The 23,180-nt window shown below is 41.0% G+C and overlaps 1 protein-coding gene across 4 annotated transcripts; it reads left to right on the top strand.

The window, feature by feature from the left end:
• Nucleotides 1–7: 7 nt before the first annotated feature.
• Nucleotides 8–21,904, top strand: LOC106805134 (mRNA-capping enzyme-like). Of its 4 annotated transcripts, none has more exons than XM_014806616.1 (17): nt 8–90; nt 2,967–3,055; nt 3,356–3,465; nt 3,855–4,047; nt 4,579–4,654; nt 5,118–5,257; nt 5,508–5,623; nt 6,301–6,404; nt 6,676–6,777; nt 6,956–7,091; nt 7,446–7,517; nt 7,766–7,930; nt 9,390–9,461; nt 10,008–10,108; nt 10,381–10,447; nt 11,099–11,222; nt 20,693–21,904. In XM_014806616.1, the coding sequence occupies exons 2-17, from the start codon at nt 2,977–2,979 to the stop codon at nt 20,866–20,868; spliced, it is 1,833 nt and encodes a 610-aa protein (XP_014662102.1). In that variant the 5' UTR covers nt 8–90; nt 2,967–2,976; the 3' UTR covers nt 20,869–21,904. The 4 variants fall into 4 exon arrangements, with proteins under 4 accessions (XP_014662102.1, XP_014662100.1, XP_014662101.1 ...); XM_014806614.1 differs by having other exon boundaries at nt 8–167; XM_014806615.1 differs by having other exon boundaries at nt 8–196.
• Nucleotides 21,905–23,180: the final 1,276 nt, after the last annotated feature.

The following is a 23,180-nucleotide window of genomic DNA, read 5'->3' as shown; positions in this document are numbered from 1 at the left end:
TGACAGTTGTGAGAGATATCAGAGCACACTTATGAGAAGCTTGAGCAGCCTGTGATGAAACGCTAACGAAGCATACTGTTTAAATGCAGTGTAAGCTTGTAAAATGGCCTAATTGGCAACGTAGAACGGCCTACTGTAATTGTGTGCGAATAATTTGGACCAGTAAGGTGCGTCACCAGTATTAATTTTTAGGCAGGTAATTTATGGCGCCGACTCAACTAGGCTGACTAGGCCTAACACAAATTGAACTTATCTCACCCGTAGCCTAGGCAATGTACTCGCCACTGGCTAGTATTACCTTCTGGAGTCTCTGTACTGGTTAGTTACCACTGCAGAGTAGTGGCAGTATTTTTGTTGATGGCAGCAAGCACTACGGGTACTGCACACTACTGATATTACACGAAATAAAGGTTCAGGCTTACCTGAGGCTGGTCCGAATTATTTTATGAATAGTGACAGTCGTCACAGAATAGTGCTTTATTTTTTTTTATGAAGAGACAGTTTCATATGATATGGCCAATCAAACGGCTAAAAGGGGTTAATATAACTTATAATCACTTAAATGTTCGCATGAGCGTAAGAATAGAAAGTATAGAGTTGTCAGTAATGGCCACTAATCCTAATTTCAGACAACCACTCCAAATTCTTATAAAACTGGTCTTACATAATCAGCACACAAATTAAACCATTAAGGCATTAAGGATACCTACTATCAAGGTTTTAGGAAAAATTTTACCGATTTTTCATTTTAAACTTTATTCGATGGCTAACACTATGTGGCACCTGTGTACATGCTCATTTCTCCATATAACGGTACATGTGAACTGTCAGAGTGTTTTGCTTTCCCGCGTACATGTAAAAAAGGTTGTCTATTCATAATACACCATGGCAGGGGTGGGCAAACTGCGGCCCGCGGGCCGCATGCCGCCCTCTACGGGGTTCTGTGCGGCCCGCGGAAGCCTGCAGCAAAATAAAAAAAATCAATAAATTTTTGTGAGAGCCAACATGTTTGTGCTTGAACCGAGGCTGACTTTTTCAGTGTCATACAGATTCGTGTTTTATTGTCTCTGGGTTCGCTCACAATGCCAATTCAGCTAATTATGGTCCAGAGATGGCGCCCTTGAGGCGAAACGCACGTATTATCTTAGAGCGCACTGCCCGATTTTTTAAAGGTGTGGCCCTTTGACTTTTTATGGCCCACTGATGCGGCCTTCGCTCTGAAAAGTTTGCCCACCACTGCACTATGGCTAACTAGTGAATGAGACATCAGCTTCCTAATTATGCAGAGAGATAGTGTCTAGGTTAGGCCATGAGAATGAAAGTTTTAGATTTGCATCCACCGCCCGCATGCTCCAAAACCTCCTGCCACAAAAAATGCATTTAAAAAAAAATTCATTATTCACATGAAATAGGCTCTCCAGACTCCGTCACAAAAATTCAAGTTCAAATCATCAAACAGCTGTAAAAGGATATAATTATGCATAATAGGCCTACATACTAGTACGTGCATGCAGTTACTGCCAGGGCGCCAACCTTTAATCTAATTCGATTAAATTTTCACTATCCAGAGAATGACTTCAAGGAAATCATTGCTAGACGAGTTCTTCCTTGTTTTCCTATGTAAAATTACAGCAACTAAAACTTATCTAACTAATTGTTGGCTCAGTAACAGGTTGTAAGTTGTACTGGGAATATCCGTTCTTTAAATGTGGCATGAACTATATTTGCAGGTGGGAGTAGATTGGTGTATGTGGGTGTGCGTGTGCGTGCGTATGTGCGCGTGCGTGGCATCATGCATGCGAAACTGAGTTTGTAAGTCTGCAGCTGCAAGATTGTAAGTTTGTGACTGAAAATGTAGTGAAACCTACTGGTGAAAGCTTCTGCTTATAGTGTGCAGTAAAACCCACTACTCTAATCTGCAGTACATTAATTCTTAAACTATTTCGCTATAAGCAGTGTGCGTTTAATTAGGAATAATAGGCCCATTGATTATGCAATGTTGACGAATTCTAGATTAACTGGCACCTTGTGTAGTTAATAAGTACATTACCTTATAGCCAAACTCGTATTAGTTTGTCCAATATCACTGCTGGTTACTAAGAAATGTCTAATTGAAATCCGCAGTCCAACAATCGGTTGTTTACAGTTTCAAACCGCTGCCGGCGAAGCGGGTGTGATACAGATTTATAGTGCACCGGACATTTTCGCACGCATGCTCGGCCGTACGCAATGCTATCATCAGTGATTTCGTAAACATGGACGCTCGTGATAAGGAACTTTTTGTCAGGGCTGTCCACGTGCGTCCGTGATTATTACGTGTGTTTTACTCTATTTCCATGTTTAGTCTGTGGCCGTGGTTACACCGCTGACACCTTCGTTTCATCTGGCGTCCAAAACATACGGGCCACACAAATGTTTACGTCATCGCTTGACTCCTGGATGACATTTACGGCATGTAAATGATACGTTGATACATATCAACAACCGATTTCAAGTCTTGTTTGTAATGTAACGAGCAGTGATATTGGACAAACTAATACGCGTTTGGCTATAAGGTAATGTACTTATTATCTACACAAGGTGCCAGTTACTCTAGCATTCGTCAACATTGCATAATCAAGGACCTATTATTCCTTTAATGTTCTGTTTGGTCCTAGGGACCTGAAAATTAAAGGTTTTGTGCAATTATCAGTACACATATGGTTTGACATGATTAACAAATAACAGATAGTTACTTAAAAATATTTTAGCGCAACTAATTATAAAGTGCCAAAAAATGCCTTGTGACAAATATGACTACACTGGTAATGTAAAGCTTGGTCTGTTTAAATTATATGGCCAAGCTTTTATATAAACATGATTTAAAGACCAGACAAAATACTTGTTACATCCACTAGAAAAATACTAAGCTACGTGCAAATTGTAATGCAAAACTTGTAAACGCTGGTTCCTTCTTTATTTTATAGGTATGAAAGAATGGCAAACAGAAGAAATCATGGACCCTTGCCCCCTAGGTGGCTCCACTGTCCACGCAAAGGATCTTCACTTATTGGAGGTGTTTATTCTTTCACCAAAGATTTCTATAGCATTAGATGTAAAGGCATTTATTTTAAATAGACAGAAGGGTTAACTTGTCCATATAAGTACAAACCGTTAGATTGTGTTTTTTTTTTATACAAATACTAATATGTGAATATGCCCCTATATGCTTGCTTGTAAACAAATTTAAGTGAGCCTGGTGAGGTGTTGCTATGTCATTCTTTATATCTTGTAACATGGCACAATTCTAAGGACATTGCGCTAACAATACGGCAAGCCTTTATTGCAGTATAGTTGTATACATGTTGCTTTTTAGATAAGTTTTTGCCATTCAAGACGCCTCTTGACTCGCGTTATGATGACCAAGTACCAGAGGAATTTCGCTTTCCGGTTTCGATGTTGTTTATGTCGCTAAACAGTTACAAGGTATGTTTGTCAATTTATTGGTTGCACCAGATCAGGCATTTGTAGCATTGAGATGGCCAGAGAGAAGCCTCATTGCTACCATTTCTTTGAGTTGCTGCTTTGAAAAATGGAAGTACTACATTTTAAAACATCTCATCTTCCAGAATTTTTCGAGTAATCATCAAATGTGTCTGAATCTGTAGTGCAACATGCCTACAAGTATAAAAGTAGGAAAACAGCCATTTCATCTTAACTCTGGATCTGATACTTCCAAGCGGATCTATACGTGACAACACCAATTTTGTTCAACATAAACGGGGCGGTACTGGAGATCTCCTCTGCAAGTGTTCACACTAGAAGTCTTGAGCACTTTCTAAACCGACCGCGCGTGTTTCCCTCCACGCACACAGGTCAAAGCCGGTATCTGGATTGACCTGACGAACACGAATCGGTTCTACGACAAGGCTGAGGTCGAGAAGACGAGCACCAAGTACCTGAAGTTGCAGTGCCGCGGCTTCGGCGAGACTCCATCCGTCGATCAGACGCGCGCCTTCATCGAGCTCTGTCAAAAGTTTGTCGCTCAGCATCCGCTCGAGATCATCGGTGAGGCTGCTGCGGGTGGGGATGCGTGATGACGGTGCAATACGCTCCAATAACAATGCAATACTGCATGAAAACGAATAACAACAAAATTATAAAGACAAAATGTAAACAATACTAAAAATGATACAACACTGTGTAACAACAACATTATACCGACACAATATCGGCAAAATACTGTACAATAATGACACAGTACTGTATATACTAATATAGTATTTCGATGCTTATTATTGTAAATCATGTTTAATGTACGGCTGTCAGTAAAAGCGTGTAAAAATTCCTCAACAATATTGTTCTGCTTATCTTAGGAATACAAGTTTCTACATGTTAATATTTATGTTTAATCATATTATACTGTTAAAGAGTATTAATGGTGATGTCTGTTTAATTAACAAATATACTTGTTAAATATCATATGATGTGTCTTTGCATGGTGTAATTATATACATAGAATTATGGAAATCTCATTAACAATAGCTACATTTGAATATGTGCTGTAGTTAATTTTTCCTTTTTTTCTTTATTGAACAGTTATCCACTGTACCCATGGTTTCAACAGGACTGGTTTCTTGATCTGCTCTTATCTGGTGGAGAAATGCGACTGGAGGTAATGAGGAATTTATCTTTACAGAATATCATCCCACCATTTCTGAACATAAACGTGCATTGCTCTGATTACACTAAGATGAGTGGGCAATTTTGCAGAGTAACAAAACTACCCGATACTCGTGTCAAGAAGTCATGCAAATGAATATCGAAATGGGCGATTGATATTGTCAACTAAGTATAAATACACAGGCGCCTGGTTTAGTAGTCTTCTTGGTATTGTTCACAGTCAGATTAATTTAAGAAATGTTAAACCGAGAGAGGTGTTAAAGGGAGGCTAAAAATTTGAAACTGGCCACGTGAGTGAGTGTTTGTGAGTCTACTCTGTACGTTCTTTAGGTGGATGTGCGTGCATGCCTACTTATGTGTGAGTTGTTTCTTTGTTTGTTCTGAGTTGTTTCTGCGTGGCAACATGTATTAATACTGAACCTACTGCTGTCATTTGCATCACTTATTCATTCTAGTATCGAAGCAGCAGTGGATGCCTTTAAGAAAAGCAGACCGCCTGGCATCATCAAAGGACATTACTTGGAAGAGTTATTTGGCCGTTATGGCGACAGGGAAGATGCTCCTCCCCCTCCCCCTCTTCCGGACTGGTACACGGGTGAGTAGTTTTACACGAGTATTGCAGAACATTGATAGTTTTCCAGATAGTTGTCGCAAATGCAAGATAAACTATAACTGTTCGATAGGAAGAGCTGTACATATAATAATATGAGCATAATATATATAATAAAATCTCTCTCTCTCTATATATATATATATATATATATATACATATATATATATATATAATAACATATAGCGTAATATATGATGTTAACTTGTGAATGATAATCATGTCGAATGCTCAGAGAGTGACGACAGCAATCTGGACGATGACGGTGAGCCGCTGCCCAACAACCTCTCGCAAGATGGCAGCACGCAGAATGGCAGTCGGAAGCGATTCAAGCGCGAGCTGCACGTGAAGGTGCGTACGGTGAAGCCTTGACCTTCGCGAATCCCACTCGCGCTGTCGCTTGCTCTCGCGAACTTCTCGGCTGCAGTGCGAAAAACCAGTGTGAGGTCCATATGTGATTGATGAAGCAGTTGTGCAATCGTCGCAATCACCTGTTGCTTCTCGCTTGCATGTTACCCCCCCCATGCACTCTAGCATAATCTACATCACACCTCCACATAATCCTTGTGATCGCCTACCTTAAGCTTCATGGTACATGTGTAAGATACGGAATAGAAGTCGTACTCAGTGCCCCGTTAGCATTCATTGTGAACTATGGGTCGCGTTCTGGGGATTGGGGTGGGGGGGTTCTGGGGATTTGCCAGGATTTCAAACACCTGTCCATCGCGATTCTTAAGGGTTTACCATGTGAGCGACGGATTGGTGTTGTGGCGTATGACAGACCTGCCTTACCTGCATATCTACAATTCCTTCAGGGAACTCCAGTGAAAACCAAAGTGACATGTAAATGTATCAATTTGTCTCCCACAGTTGTGGAAAATAATATTAACAGTGTAAAGGGCTGTTGTGCTAGCCAAAATCTTATGCATTTTAAAATTTGTCTGACTATCTGAAATTCCATTTGGGAAACTGATTCGACTGGGTGAAATTATATGTGCTACAGAATTTATATTGAATGCTGATTTCAGAATCCAAAGTTCATGGACGGGGTGAGTGGTATCACTCCGATTACTATGCAGCCAACGCTAGCACAGATACAGAGAAAATGTCAAGACATGTGCAAATGGAATGGGTGAGTACTATGTCAGTGATACCATGCTAACAGTCAGGCTGAAGAAAACTATCTATACGCGAGGTCGTCGTACCCTGGTCAATGCAACATGCCATTTAAATGCTCATCTGAACTGTCAGGCAATGTTGCTAATGTTTAAAGCTCTTGTCTAAAGTTTGGAGTCAACACGATATAGAGATATATACACACAATGTGTGTTTTTAATGAATGGTGTGTATTAGCCATGATTGTATGCCACCTAGTGATATTATTAGTCAGTATTTTATTGTAGGACTGGATTTCCTGGAGCTCAGCCAGTATCCATGGACATCCATAATATTTCCTTGTTGACCAAGAAACCATACAAGGTTAGCTGGAAAGCTGATGGATTTAGGTAAGTTGATGTCAATATTGAAAACATCTCTCAGTGTGGCATGAAAGATGTGTATAAGCATGTGTATGGGTTCTGTGTGTATGCATGCATGTTGCGACCTAGTGTTGCGTATGCTGCACAGTTGTGTGCGTGCGTGAGTTCGTGTGGAATCGTGATATAAAACAGATCGTTTATGCAGGTACATGATGCTGATAGATGGTGAAAACCAGGTTTACATGATAGACAGAGATAACTGTGTCTTCCAAATCGACAGCCTACGGTTTCCAAAGCGAAAACAGCCAGAGGAACATGTAGTTGATACGCTAGTGGATGGGGTATGTGCCCAAAGATGCAGTCTAATTCAAAATCCTACCTATCTCACTGTGTGACGAGTCATGCTTATTTGTACATCCTTGTATCAATGCGCAGAAAATAACGAAATTTCTTAATTTAATTTTAAAATCTAGTAAGTTCATATCACTTTAGTAGTAAGTGCTGCGTTTGCTTTTCTTTTTATTAAAAAGCAATTATCACATTATACGTTTGCAAGTAATGTACGTGGTTGCATTTTTACTGAGGCATTTGCTTCTTAACTGTCTTTTTTTATGTGATAACTATGAAAACAAATGTGGCAGCATAGCATGCAAACAATGTTCTGAAGTTTCTCAAAAAACCTCTTTGTCTGACAGGAGATGATTATTGATGAGGTTGATGGAGAAAAAGTGCCCAGATATCTATTATATGATATAATCAAGTTTGAGGTAACTACTATTCTAAATGACTTGTCAACTTTTAATTGCGGACATATCTATTATATGACGTCACGAAGTGTGGCATAATTGCCCAAACGTCTATTATATGACATCAAGTATATTGTGAGTGGCAGGTGTCTATTATATGACCGTCAATATGCAATTTTTGTGGAAAGTTCTATACTATTGTACTGCCAGTGCTATTAAGATATTTAGGTAGCTGCTATCATATGTGCTGAATGTTGTTTGCTTTACAGGGTAATGATGTAGGTGGATGTGACTTTGACAGGCGGTTGCTATGTATAGGAAGGGAGCTGATTGGCCCCCGACATCAGATGATGACGCAAGGGAAAATTGATAGAACAAAAGAATCTTTTAGTGTTCGAGCGAAACCATTTTACGACCTGACGGAAACGAGAAAGGTACTATTTAGTCGTTTTTAGTTTGAATTAGTGTTTTAGTCCCTTAAATAATCGAACAAGTTGGACATGAGTTTTTTCACCTTTTGGTATATTTCTTTTTTTTTTATACATATCAGTGTTTCCTCTGCATTTACACGCCGCCTCGCTCAAATCTCAGCCGCCACGCAGAAATTTATCCAAAAACACCGCCTCGCTGACGAAAATCACTGTTCTTCCATCAATAAACTACACTATTGACAGCGTTCGAAATTAGTGCCGACCCGGAGGCCCGAGGCCACCAAGTTTTTGCTTCGGCTACCATCTCTACGAAACTGCCGGTCCTCCTGACCGGCATTTTTTCTCTTCATATTACGCTGAAATACTACGGTTATCGCAACGGCAGTTTAGACAGAAATGTAAACAGGAGCGCATTCTAATACACGCCGTTCCTGAACGTAGACGGGGTATCCAAAACATCTAGAGCCGAGGGCATGAACTCCCTCAACGCATGATTCGCCACACAAACAAAACCTTGTGACAGTCTAAGAAATCGATTGCGGCGGCATGTACCGTAGCCCAGTGTTTTTATGCCCGCATAACAATAAGTTCATATGTCGCAGGGGTTATCGTGGGGAGTGAGGGCACGACCAGTGACACCTGACGCGCACATAATCAAAGCTGCTGAATTCGTCACTTTTTTTTACGTAGAAAAATGGCCTATTTTTATTCAGTTAGATATCTAGAAGCAATGTAAACTGTATATACTTCAAGATTCTAGGTACTTGTAACATTGCGGATATGCGGCAGCATTGATCTATGCATGGGGGTACCGAGGACTGGGGAGGAGAAAAACGAAAGTAAAACCTTTTCCAGAAGCTTGTTTGTTCCTTTTGACAACTGTAAAGGTGATTTAAGAGTCATATAATGTGTTCAGAATAGCTTAGAATGCACCAAATTGCACCATTTTTTTAATTTCCGGGGGAGCCCCCTAGCATCGCGATCACCTTCGGTGCTCACGTTGCTCGCTACTCGGATTGCGCAACCACTACGCAATTTTTTTTACCGCCTCGCTTACCTGTTTGGCCAGGGGAAACACTGCATATGGTCAGGAGTCTATCAATAGACTCCTGATATGGTAATGCAATTGAGGGGGTGGCATAATTCATAGATATATCGATGTATATTGGAATACAAACCCAGACGATACACGTATCAATATGTTGGACTATTAATGATACACATATCAGTACTCTACTGAATAAAATCCATATCGTTTAGTAGCGTAGTTTTATTAAAAAACAAAAGAAACAGCAGAGATCGTGATATGGATCGTATCGTGTGCTACATGTACCGTCCGCCCCAGTGATTAGTGGTACACTTGCATGTGTAGAAGGTATACCAGTGGAGTGAAGCGAAGGAATTTTAAAATTAAGTGTGTTGGCTTTGATATGTAAATTTTTTACGTGCTGTGTTTTTTCAGCTTCTCGATACGAAGTTTACAGGCCAAGTATCTCACGAAATCGATGGTTTAATCTATCAGCCTGGAACTGATGTGAGTGGCGAAGTGTGATGTTGCTACATACTATGATGTTGGCAGCAAGGAGCTAAATATAACAAGGAGAGGAAGCGGATTGGCTGTGCGCTTTTCGCCTCAAGGGTGCCATCTATGGACCATAATCAGCTGAAAAGGCTGTGCAGACCGAACCCAGAGACAATAGAACACTAATCTGTTCTAGGGTCTCTGCCGAATCCAAATTTTGGGCCAGATATGGCGGCGCTTCCTCTCCTTGTTATATTTAGCTCCTTGGGTGGCAGAAGCATGCTGATTATAACAGTGTCTATGCAAATGTGATCATGTTCATGCCAGTACGTGCGAAGAGGCACGCACAGACACTGACAGACTAGATGAATGAAAAGGCACTCACACGGACGGACGCTACACGCACGCACATACGTATCCGTGTTTGCACATTATTTATGAAAATTCTAGAGAGCTGATCTGCGTACGCCAAGTTTAGCGAGTGCTCGTTTAGGTCGTCAAGCGTTAATAATACGTTTTACTAGTCGTATGTATATAACTAACGTGTGTGTATTTCAGCCCTATCATTGCGGTCGTTGCTCGGATATGCTGAAGTGGAAACCGGCGTCACTAAACACAATAGACTTCCGGATGAAAATAGCGCAGATAGAAGGTGTAGGGTATGTAGTCCTGCAGCAGTCTGTATGCACAACGACAATTTCTAACTGCAAGCGAAATAATTGGTGAAATAACGTGGGCAACCCACTCATCGAAAAACAGACCATGTAATTATGTATCTATGTTTGTCATTCTATTTGTGTACCGTACGATTTTTCTCTGGCTTCTAATATATTTCATCGGCTCATGGTGAAGGTGAGATCATTTACCTAGTGGAGATTAATTTCGTTTCGGATGGGGAAAGAACCTAACCCGATGTTCGCACATCTTGCAGATTGTTAAAACAGAAGGTTGCATGCCTCTATGTCGGTGGCTTGGATACGCCGATGGCACAAATGAAGGTACAGTCATCCCATCCTTTACATCTTCCCAACTGACGATCTCTCACCTGTGTGTATATGCTGTTACATTTGTGTGTTATTTGGTATATAATCAATAGTATAGATTTAGAGGGCTATGAAATGGGATGCAGCAAAATTTTTACAGATTTGATGATGTTTCTGGGATTGGTTTAATCAAATTCAATTATTAATTAGGGTTCGTTTGGGTCCTTGAATGCCTTAAAGGTTCCAGCAATTTCAAATAACATTTACAGGTATGAAAACTCCAGAAAAATTACATATGATTCAGGAACGTCTTGTAAAATGTGTTATTATTATGTTTAATCACGTAAAGTCTTGAGAATCGAACACACGTGATACAGTGTACAGTGTCCAAATTTTACCAATTATAATACAAGTATAATATACTGAAGATGTAGCACTGTTTACTGCCTGAGAGGCAATAAAACGTGAGACAAGTGATGTTGACTAATTACGGCTAGAACGGATAGGATACATTTGTCTTGTATCTTTTAGTTCTGGAAAATTAATTTTCTAAATCCTAGAAAAGCCACCAGGGAGAAGTCATGGAAAATTGTTTTGCTTTATGTGTATGGACCCCGTTAATTGTCAATATTGGTAATTTCATTCGGATATGTTTGTTTTTTTCAGCTTACAAAAGAACTAAAAGAATTGGACAACAAAATTCTCGAGTGTAAATTTGAAAACAACAGTTGGAAGTTCTTGAGACAAAGAACAGACAAGTCATTCCCGAATGCATATTCAACTGCTATGGGTAAGGAAGCATGGAAATTCTACAAACACTTAGTTTATCTACATGCTCAAATATAAAAGGAAATTTGCTCTTGCTGCTATTTGCATTATATGACAGTTTCACTTCAAAATTACAGCCTAGATTGCTAATGGATTTTCAGCCAAAATCTATTTGATTAAGCATCCGTATGGTCTCTAATACTTGGCTACCTTACCACACTGGCCTTACACAATCAAGAGTGCCACCCCTAATGGGATTCTATCGCAGACATATTTATTAGCTCATCTGACATAGTCAGATGCAGCTTGTAGAATCGCATGAGCGTGCGTCCGTCCGTCCAACCGTCCGTCCGTGCGTGCGTTCGTCAACAGTTGGGCACAAATCTGAAAGCTGCACACACATTGCACACAACAAGCGGGGGGCTTTTTTTACAATGTGTCTATAAAAGACATTATAGCGCTGGTTGGTATTAAGCTGGCAGCACATCATGTTTCGTGCTAGATAAAGGCCAAGTTTCGTGGTCGCTACAAAATATGGCCAAGGTGCGGGGGCCGGCACGACCACTCACCACGGAAATTAGTGGTGACCACGATTGCCGAGAAATCAAACCGGTTTTGCTTTCTCATCACGAAAATTGTCGTGGTGACAACTTGTGGTGAAGGTGCGCAGCCACACGGCAATCGTGAACAAATCACTCGCAGACCAATCAAAATTAGCGCTGCCGTCAATGAGATTTCAAAATGGGCTCAATACAAATACAAATATACAACAAATACAAACATACTAAAATACAAATATACAAATATAGCGCTCCTTAGGCCTAAGTAACAGAAATGATGAAAATTTATATATTAGCAAATATACAAATATACAAACTATACCACATACAAAAATACAATATACAAACATATGGCCTAGGCTATAGTACAGAATATTGATAAATGATTATTTTCTTTATTTGATAACTGTTATGAATGGTGTAAAGCCTAACAACATCTGGCCAACAAAATTGGCCGTGCAAGCAGCCACGTACCCCACTAGTTGGTGGCGTGTGCTGTGACGCGCGTCAAAAAGCGCCACAAAAATTGCCGACACCCGAAATTGCTCCTGCTACGAGCAACAAAATTGGTGAAGTGTGCCTGCATGCTTAAATGCTATCGGCTTCAAACAGCATCTCAGATAAAATTCTACTAGGATTCTATATATCTAAGTAATATCACATAATTAGCTAATTAGTAATTATTATAACGAATTGAAATGATTTTTCTCGGCACCACCATTCAGAACCGTTCGCGTTGTCTTTTCGGTCTGCCGTCTCTCATCGGCACTGTCTGTGGCTAATTCTGTGGAGCAGGCGTTAGTAGTAGGTAACACTAACGCATGCTAGTATAGCAGTTACTCCTTTTCTTCCGTGTATGTCCATACTGTTCGCAAGTTCTCGGATGACGTATTGCGTTACAATTTGCTCGCAGTCCTGCTAAAGTTTGAAGCCGATTAAGGAGTGCGTTGATCCCATTGCTCGCCCAAATGCCCGTGATGTAAAGATGCCTAAGTAAAGTAAGCGGTCTGTTATGTATTTTGTTAAGAATCGGATCACCTCTCTAACACGGACAGATCAATAAAAGTACATGCAAACAAAATTAATGCTCTTTCAGCACGCTGTCGCACACGGAGACACGCACGCACGCGCGCACACCCACGCACGCGCGCACGCACGCGCGCGCACACACACACGCATGCACGCACACACACACACACACACACACCACACACCACACACACACACACACACACAACACAAACACCAACACACCACACGCGCGGCAGCGCGCGTGCAACTCAAACACTGAAAATGTGTTGTTGTCCCTACTGCAGGATGAAATGCGCAGTGCGCTGGCGCATCGTCGTCATTGTCCAGCGAACATCCTTTGACTTCTTGTAGCGTGAACCGTTGATACATATCTATGTTCATTTCTGTATACCTCTTTTCACATTGTAAACCTAATTGATAAAAATCCGGTTACATAACTTTTCAAGCTAGTGCTGCAATAGAGTGATAAGATAGTGTGACATTTTGCTCATATAGATACTTTTCATTCTTATTTCTCGTCGCACACACAGTTAGCATGACACATTATTTCCCAGCGTCATCACAGGCATTGATTCTCACACTTACGCTGCTCAATTTCGGTACATTTTTACTATAATGTTTTCAAAAATACTTCTCACCGTAAACGTCTTTCTGTATGACAACATAATAATTGTTCATGTCATGGTATATAGCTAAAATAATGCGCTACTGAAGGCCCTAATCATTGATAGTAAACATTCACAAATATCGGTTTTTTCGACGAGACGCAACGTTACACTCACAGGTTCTTTCATCGTCTACTTTGCTTTTTGTGGCGTTGCTCCCAAATATGACGTCGCACTGCCACTGGAGCAGACGCAGAAACGGTGGTCAGGGAAATATATTGTAGAGGCGCTCGTCTCCAACTACTCAGCATAGTCGCACCTCTTGTATCACGGCGCGCGGCTGCACTTCGCATTATCGTAGACTGTGGCGAAGTTAAGAAATGCAGGAATCTGTCATTGCAAGTTAAATCAGTATGATCGATAAGCATCGTTCGTTTATCATACATTAAACCAAACGTATTCAGCAATTTCGACACTTAAATTATCAAGCGATTGTTTGTTTCCGCTTTTCTCAAGATAACATTCTCAGTGCCGTCCGTCTATCTTACCGATACTCCGTATTGTGCTAGAATCCGGAGATCCCTTAGATGTCCAGGGCTAATATTACTAACTTATAAAGATGTGCTTAATTAACTCTTCATATTTTAGACGACACACGCGGAGAAAGATGGTGCGCGATACTTAAACAGGGTGCGATATGATCTGAGGCACGTAGCGTCCATGAACCAATCCTCGAGTGGAACTTTCTAGAAGCTGGCTAACTTCTTCGATCGGCTGACCTCAGAGGCGAATCGTGAACATTCAGTCAACAGGGATTCGGCAGATCGAGCGAACCTATGAAGTATGTAAAACAAACGGGAGAATTAGTACTCAAAGAGGTAATCATGACGTGTAGAACCAATTGGAACTACCCTGATGCACATTAACATACCATACTATTTGTTCAAATAATCATAATTATATTTACTAAAATTCATAATTATTAATAAGATAAAAAAACCGCATAATTTGTACGGTTAGAAAGAATCAGCGCGTTTCAAATAATTTGTCCCCTTTTTTCATCAGCATCGTCCATAATTGTGTAACGATCACTAAACGTTGATTAGCTTGCGATAGAAACGCGCGGAGTTGAGGGTTTCTTGCAAGTGCTTGATGCGAATTCCGTCACGTTAAATACTCTAGACCCGTGCTGCGACTTTTGGGTCTCTTTGATTGAACCAAAACATACACATACATGTTATTATTTTCCTATAACAGTGGTAACTAACCTATTCGTTCTTACCCTAACTTCTCCATTTTCTCCATTCGTCTTTCGTTCTGATCCTCCCCTCTTTTTCTCGCTTTCTTTCCGTGGGTTGTCCGCGCGCTGCTGTGTCTGTGCCATAGTAAAGTACTTATCATGCGCTTCTCATTCTCGCTTACTTTCTCCTCTCCCTCTTACCTCCCTACTGATTTCGTTTCATCATCAGATCGAATATAGATACTAAACTAACAAGTTTGGCAATAAATCTCGATATTAGGTGGTATAAGCGGAGGACTGTGTGGACCAGAGACAGTTATGCTTAGGTCGCTGGATTGAAAAAAATCGCCGAAGATTTCATTAGTGTGGTTTTTTAACTTATTTATGAAAGTAATATAAATAGTTTCGATTTAAATTATTTCTATTTGTAAATATTTAATATAGGAATGTATATAAGGACAACATTTCTTTCACACACCAGACCATAACATTTGCATAACTGAAGGCCAACGGCACAAAATGGAAATCTAATATATATATAGATACAATAAACTGTATTTATGATAAATGGTTATAATTTGGGAATTAAGCAAGAAGCCTGTTGATAGCTCATTGGTAGAGGAGACTGTAGAAGATTATGAACGGTTATCGTTATGTTCGCTAGTTGAATTCCGCTCGAAGAATCAACTTTAATGGCACTACACTCAATGACAACTGTAGCGCATTTACATCTTCAGTCATATGAAATAAGGATACCATTCTCGTTAACATTGTGATGATGATAAAATACATACGATTAGCTTAACTCGAATTCTTTAATTGCACAACGTCGGCAGTTTTACGCGTACGATTATAGACGATCTACATACGCGCTCCGTATTTGCTCTCATGCAATTTTATTTATCTGCACGAGGAACATAAACCGATCGAACTACGCTATGAATGAGCATTGGCTTCGCCTTTTGTTATAATTTTTGCTTCAGTTTACCACGCCTATTCTTCCGATTGTCTAATGTGCTTGCAACGTTCGTTATTTATAGGCTGCGCGTGTGGCTTCTGTTAATGTACCATTCATGTGTAATGTTATCAGCGCGCGTTCTTCTCTCGGTCATGCCTTCACTATTTATTTATTTATTTTATCTCTTGCTCTATCCTTATCACGCCACCCCCCTCTTTAACTTTCATCTATCTCTGTATCTTGCCATGTTTCTTTGTCTGCAAAAGTCAGACTAACTTGTGGCAGTTCATCACCATGCACGCCTCATAAAGCTCAGTTGGTAGAGCGGAGGACTGTAGTGGAAACGGCAGTTATCCTTAGGTCGCGGTTCAAATCCGGCTCGAAGGATAATTTTAATTTCAATTCAATAATAAATGCGGTAATTGTAGAACCGTTTAACCAATAGGCCCGACTCAGTTTACCTGGTTGGCATTCTAGCGTCCTAGGTTTGCTTATGCGATAACAACACTTATGGTGTAACGGAGCACACATTTTAGACAATACTTTTATACGCGATTATTACTGATACCACTGGCCATCTTTATTAAACAAGTTAAGTGTTAGTAATTGGTTGCAACGTAGTTGATGGGATCAAACTTGAGTATTTAATAACTACGACAGCTTTTTCTTGATTCCGCATTGATAGTTGTAACTGAAAGAACTCGCAGCTCCTCGATAGCTCGTTGGTAGAGCGGAGGACTGTATAGTGGGTTGATAAGCAGTTATCCTTAGTCCCCGTGTTTCAAATCGCGCTCGAAGGATTGCGATTTTAAACTGATTTACGTCCAGTAAATAAATATAGTTTAGATTTAATTACTGTATGATTGTGAAACTATATGTAAACAGGCAATTAACAACCACATTCATTCTCTTTCAAAAATCAGCACACAATATAGCATACTGACAGCCACGCCCGCAAGTGGAATAATATTAAGTTAGTCAGTGATAGCACTTTATGGTTATAAATATATGATATTTATAATGGTTATAAATGGTTTAAGTGCGGTATGCAGTAGAAGTTAGCTAGCGCGGGAGGACTGTAGGAGTCATAGCAGTTTATGCCTAGTGCGCTGGTCTAAATCGCGGCTCGAAGGATAAGTTTTTTGAATATTTGATGTCATTGTATAATAGCTTCAATTTAATGGTGTCTATTGCACGGAATGTAATGAACGGCATTTAAGCACCAACTTTCATTTTCTTTTCACAAAACGCCACAAAAATTTGAAAATATTGATGAGCAACGCGCAAGGTGGAAATCCTAGATAGATATAGTTAAGCATGATAGCTATTATTATGAAACATGGTTTAGAATTTTAGATTAAAGCTAGACCTTCGGTTAGCTCAGTTGGATAGGGGAGGACTGTAGAGGAAGTATGAACGGTTAGCTTAGGTCGCTGGTTGAAATCCGGCTCGAAGATTATTAGTTTTGCAATACACTCGATGACAATGCAGCTATCGCACTTTAGCTTTACACTGTACATCAGTATTACACTTTAGCCAATAGGTAAATCAGATCCTATATCTCGTTCAACATTATGACACCGATCAGGTAACGGGCTTACGGAATTTATGAATTACTTAAACTGAATATGACTAATGTGTTCTAATATTCTTTATAGGGTCACGTTCGGTGTTAATAGACGACTATATAAACATTTCCTCTCTCATCTCCGTCATTGTTATTCTCTGTCACGAGACCAACGAACTAAATTTATATTATGGTCCATTTTGCGCGCTATATTTTTTATATATATACAATGTCTTACACAGGTTCGAGCATCGTAAACAAATTGCCAGGATCAGAAAATTACGGGTTGAAAGTTTGATAAACTGATCGTTAAACGAGGTAACAGATTTTAGTTTGGGGAACGCTTTATGTGTTATTGAATTTAGTGTAGCGGTGGTAGCGGCGCGTGCGCGGATATGGAAGTGCGGTGCGATGGCCTGCACGGCGTGCGTCTCCTTGGTTCAGTGGTGTACGTGTTGAGTGCCGTGCCACATCGCTTTAACGTTTGTAATATTATATTTTCCTCTGTACTCGCCATAAACGTAATCACAATTAACGTATACTTCTCCCCGACATAAGTTGAGTAAACGTTGACCGAGCGACGTCAGCGTGACAGACGGAATCGTGTTTCTAGTGGCATTAGCCAGACGTATGGTGCTCGGAGATAAACGGCTGGAAAATGCCATATCGTTTCTCTGTCCTTTGGATTCGCAACCTGGGCACACCACAAAGGTGCCAATTAGCACAGGCAGTTAGATTACGATCCACGAAGCACGCTTCAATCAAGCAATTTATTTTTGTAGAACGAGCCCCAAAGTGTGTCCTTGTGGTAATAAAATCGCCGAATTGCATCGAGGAACATGAGAGTTTTATTCGCCGCCCTGCAAAAGGGCTGAGACGTGGAAGACCACGTACGACTGCCGGAGTTATGCGGGCAGGAGACACCGTGTCGGGCGTACCGTAACAGCCTGCATGGCAGCAGACGTGGATATAGACTCATTATGCTTTACGCGTGTTCCGGATACCCGATTGACTAACACGATGCGTGACGGGGTCTATATTAATATACGTGTAGGGTACACGAGAATATGGCCGGTACATTTTTAACCCGGATCTACAGTTCGCGCAACTTATTTGCTGTACGCTAATGCCATCATGATGCTGTGATGCAATGTGTTATAGTCTTGCGCACATCTAGACTCCAACGCACGTGGTTATATTTTATATGCAGAATTTAGTAGGAGTGAATAAGAGATAATAATTTATTACTGTAGCCTTTAAGGCTATTACGCTGAGTATATTTCCGCGGTGGTTTAATTAATATTTCGCAGAAAGTTGCGAACGCCGTTCCCGACGGGAAATAACAGACACGCGAAAATTTTAATAGCAATACGGGTCTTCACTGATTCTGCGGAATTCACCGACCGCGAAATAAACAAGTTCGCGAAATGCCTTCAAGTCTGAATTCACGGAAAAATATGGCGACTGTATCAAGTCCTGATATAGTATGCATAGAGGTATGTGCAGTCGGCCCAATTAACTGTCTTGACATGTGCCATCAAAACGACCCGGGTATCTTATTTATTTATTTATTTGTTAATCAATTAAATTAGTTTATTTAGCGTTCGCTCGTGAGCGCATGTGTGTTTATTATCTTAACCACGAAGCGACAGACTCCTTTGTAGGCGGCGGCGATATGCGAACCTGGAACGCGTTTTCCGAATCGGTGGCGTCTGCTACACCGAACATGGCGCGATCGTAGTCGTCCTGGAACTGGTGCAGCGTGAGGCGAGATTCGCTCCTCAGCATCGCCAGCACCACCTGGTGAGCGGTCGTCGCACCAATGTGTTGCATGTCGCTGGCATCCAGAACCGGCATCTGTAAAAAAACGTAGTTTCAGTCGTTTTTGTAGTTTTATTAAATATTTTTATAAATTTCGAGTCTTTCGCTTAATAAAATGGTAACAGATGGCATGCGTATCGAAATCACGTAGTCGTTTAGATTTCTTCGGATTTTTCGCCGAAGAATTATTTTTGCTTTGTCTTTCTGTCGCTCTTGGTTGAGCATTGAATGTGAATTAAACACTATCTTCGAGGATGGATACTGACAGAGAAAAGCTCATAGGGTAGCTAAAAAGGGGTACAGTGTGGATATGTATAATTTCCGTTACCATAATGATAGCCATGACATGAGTGGCACGCAACAGTAGCTTTCCGGCAATTGTTCACCAGCGTCGCACTGTTTCACGTAATGAAACGCGCACGTCGGTTACCAACATCTTTATGTGGCAATACCATGGAAATAATATACTAGTTAGACTATATTAGTTAGACTATGTATATAACATGTATATATATATATGTGTATATACAGATAAAATATAGATGTAGACTATAGAGATATAGTTGGACTAGTTGGTGTTTTTATATATTTCTATGGGCAATACGCTACATTAGAGAGTATTATTCTTCATTGTAATCTAAGATAGATGTCTTATAGATGTAGTCTAGAAAGAATAAATAGTCAGATTGGCTTTGTGTAAAAATTATGTATCATTGCTGAATGATGGTGCCATGGTAAAAGCCCCAGTAATTTCTATATATATATAATGTTACATTCCCCGAATTTAAGCAAAATGCGTACCATGTCGCTGCCAAAGGTTTAGTGTGAAGTATACACTTTTGTGGTCCTTTAACACGCATAAGGTATATGTTACGTGTGCAAACTGCCAAGTATTTTTAAGGTTTTGGTGTCTTGCTTATTCAGGTCTGCTAACTATGTACGACATCTGCTTTAGCACTCAAATAATTACCCAGGAGTGAGGCTGCGGATTTCCCAGACTTAATTTTCTCATCAAATTTTGGCACCAATATAGACGCAAGTCTGTACGTTCTTGAGCTTATTCGGTCCACTAATCACTGGCCTACCTTGTACTGAAATTAGTTTACAGATATTTGCTATCGTATTGCTGTAAATTGTAAATCTTGCACGAGCTGCTCTGGTTGTATCAACCATTGAGCTATTTTGTAACGAGCCAGATGTGCCTCGCAAGGGGTTTAATGTACCTTATTACCTGACACCATAGAACGCACGTTATCTATAGTAATAATATGGTAATTATTCGCTCCTGCTTTTTGCAATCTGTCGTCACACTGACAGCAGCCATGCTTTGGCTGACCGATGCAACAATGTCTTTGATAGCGGCCCACCATCTATCGGAATTTTATTACACTAGTTTCAAGTGTTGTTTTTTGGGGTTAGAAATGAACGTATGTATAGGACGTTTTGCTATGCACAAATGAATTTATCAGCAGAACACCAGACACCAGATGAGCCCTGTCGCTCTGCGGCACTTGTTACACCGTTTAATTATTATTAATAATTAGCTATTATCATTGCGTTTATTGCAGACGTCTGTAACAGTATCAAGCAAGGTTGATGTTCCTGATATTGTTTGTATTATGTGTGTATTTATTGCAGGAGTCTGTAACAATATCAAGCAAGGATGGCGTTCCTGATATTCTTTGTATAATGTGTGTATTTTATTGCAGGCGTCTGTAACAGTATCAAGCATCCGGTCACCCGGGAGATGCTGCTCGACGTCATAGACCGGCACCGCTTCCGAGCGCCTGTTCAGAAGCCCCTCGCAGCCCCAGGTGGGAGCGGGAGCAGCCGACATGACGAGGGACTAATGCCTCCACCACAGCTGCCTCCGAGTAGTCACTGAGAAGATGTGCGTTTCGATCTGGTGTGTTGCCCCTTTTATTCCCGCCCCCCACTCCCCACCCACCCTCTTTCCTCTTCTTCCTTCTTGCTCTACCACCCTCGATCGGCGTTATGACAGAAGGAAGTAAAACTTTCGTGCCCTGCTGATTATGTATGCTATGATCTGATATGACGGTTGTTCTCTTGACGTCTTGCGTTTATCTCACGGCACCTGCTTTGTTCCCCAGAGCTGGTGTCCCACCGACAGTATCTCTCTTCCAGTGCTCATACGTCGCGTCTCAGTGTACGTGAATTGTGCTCCGTTCACGTACTTTTTAGAATGGTCAGAAATGGTGTGTTAGGAGCAGTTCAGTGTATGCGAACATGATATTCATTCCGTGTGCGTGCGTGCGTTAATAGAAGGCTAACAATCGACCAATTTCCTACAGTTCCTGTCATTCTGTTTATTCTGTCTTTCTACAATGTCTCGCTTTTATATTTTTTTGCATGTCTGTGCAAGGGTGCTGGTTAACGAAGGAGCCATTACTAAGCAACATCACGAATGTTTCCCTTCTGTCAGCTCAAATTCCTTGTGAGAGTTTTACAAAGTTCGTGAGAATGAAAATGTTTTACACAAGCTAATCATTTTCAAAGGCACAGGTAGTATAAGATGTTTCAGAAGTTCAGGAATTGGGCTTCTATTGCCATTCTTCGGTTTGAGTCGTATTCAGTGTCACTCCTAGGTGCCATAATGAAGCGTGCTATCTAAAGTCTTAGTATGTTCCTGCATCTGCATCGTCGATTTCGTTGAAAAAATTTGGACAGCTCTGCGAGCGACTCGGGTCGGCTGTAAGAAAACTCGTCAACTCTAGTAACCACTTGCGAGGGTATGACAGTCGTGTCGTGATCGTCCGCTTTATGATATACGATTATTTCTGGTAGCTATGAAAACTTTCCGACATTGGACTTTTATGTTTTATATCGCTCTTGCTCTCTCTCCCTCTTCCCCCTGTCTCTCTGTTTCTCTCTCTTCCTCCATCTCTCCCTCCCTCTCTCCCTCTCTCACTCCCCACAATGTGTCTCTCACCCTCTCTTTCTCGTTCTCTTTCTCCCTCTCTCTCACTCCCATCCCCGTCTCTTTCCCCTCTCTTTCTCTTTCTCTCGCGCTTTCTCTCCCTCTTTCTCTTTCTCTCGCGCTTTCTCTCCCTCTTTCTCACTCTGATTCTCTCTGAATCTCTGAATACGTCTGTTTTTTTTCTCGCCTTACCACAGTTCAGCGCAAGCGATTAGTGTGATTAAAGAAGAAGGTCTCAACATGTTCTCTGTGATGAACTGATGGGAACTGTTCCGGCCACGCTCTAACACTCGTTGGCTTTCATGGCTATATTCTAACGCTGTGCAAACTTGCCCCACTTCGTAAACAAGTGCTCACGCCTTCTACATTGTGCCCTGCATCTATCGACAGACTCGGCAGCTTACTGTTCTGCATAACATTCATCGATGGATCATTCCTCATTCATCGATGGAGCTTAGCGTGAGAACTTCGATAAACCGTCGCCGATTTTCTCAGACGAGTGCATTTCTACGTTTTTGAGTTGAGTCGAGGTTGAGTGATTGAGGAATGTATTGGGATGTCAGATTCGTGCATTCAGCACATCCAAAAGGGAGCATCAGGGTCCATTTGTCCACAACACATAACTTTGGCATTTTAAACTTGCGCGTGTGAGTGATTAAGTTCGAATCTTTGATGCATTATATGATTCCTAGTCGTCGCGAATGCCGTTGTAATGTACTCCCGTAGATGGCAGCAGGAGAGCGTTAAAGGGACAGGATCTGGCATTTAGGTGCTCTCGTGCACTCTGTGAGTTTGGCACAGAATTCTGCCTGCCGGTGGCTGACAGTCCTCACACTAGCCGTTTTTAAACGGTCTGCTTGCAGCTCATGTTTCTATATTCAGCACTGCGAACACGAATCATTAGTGTCTGCAGGTGTCGCCTGCTGGAACTTGCATGTACCTGCAGCATTTGTAAATGCCAAATTCTGTTCCTTCAATGGTTTTCCTTATGAGATGTATCGAAACCTTGTTTTCAAGTTTCGAGCGTGGTCACTTGCAGTGTTTTTGTATGAGCGCATGACACCTCCCGGCTATCATATTTTATGCAATGGCGCGTTGCCGCTGGAATACGCACTAGCATATATATTCGTCAAACATGGCCACTTGTGTAAATAAGTATATTCATGAGTTCGCCCCCAGTGTGAAAGAATACGTCAATTGAGTGCGTCCGCCGATACTTTTGGAGAACAGAAATATCTCCGTGCGGTGGCGCTGCGTGC

The sequence above is a fragment of the Priapulus caudatus genome, unplaced genomic scaffold, assembly GCF_000485595.1.
Source record: "Priapulus caudatus unplaced genomic scaffold, Priapulus_caudatus-5.0.1 Scaffold101, whole genome shotgun sequence".
NCBI lineage: Eukaryota > Metazoa > Priapulida > Priapulimorpha > Priapulimorphida > Priapulidae > Priapulus > Priapulus caudatus.
This window is presented reverse-complemented; position numbering and strand designations above follow the sequence as displayed.

Coding starts and splice junctions, on each gene's coding strand:
- LOC106805134 (XM_014806616.1), top strand. CDS start 2,977: ATGGCAAACAGAAGAAATCATGGACCCTTGCCCCCTAGGTGGCTCCAC. Junction 5,258..5,507: donor TCTTCCGGACTGGTACACGG/GTGAGTAGTTTT, acceptor TCGAATGCTCAG/AGAGTGACGACAGCAATCTG. Junction 7,518..7,765: donor ATGATATAATCAAGTTTGAG/GTAACTACTATT, acceptor TTTGCTTTACAG/GGTAATGATGTAGGTGGATG.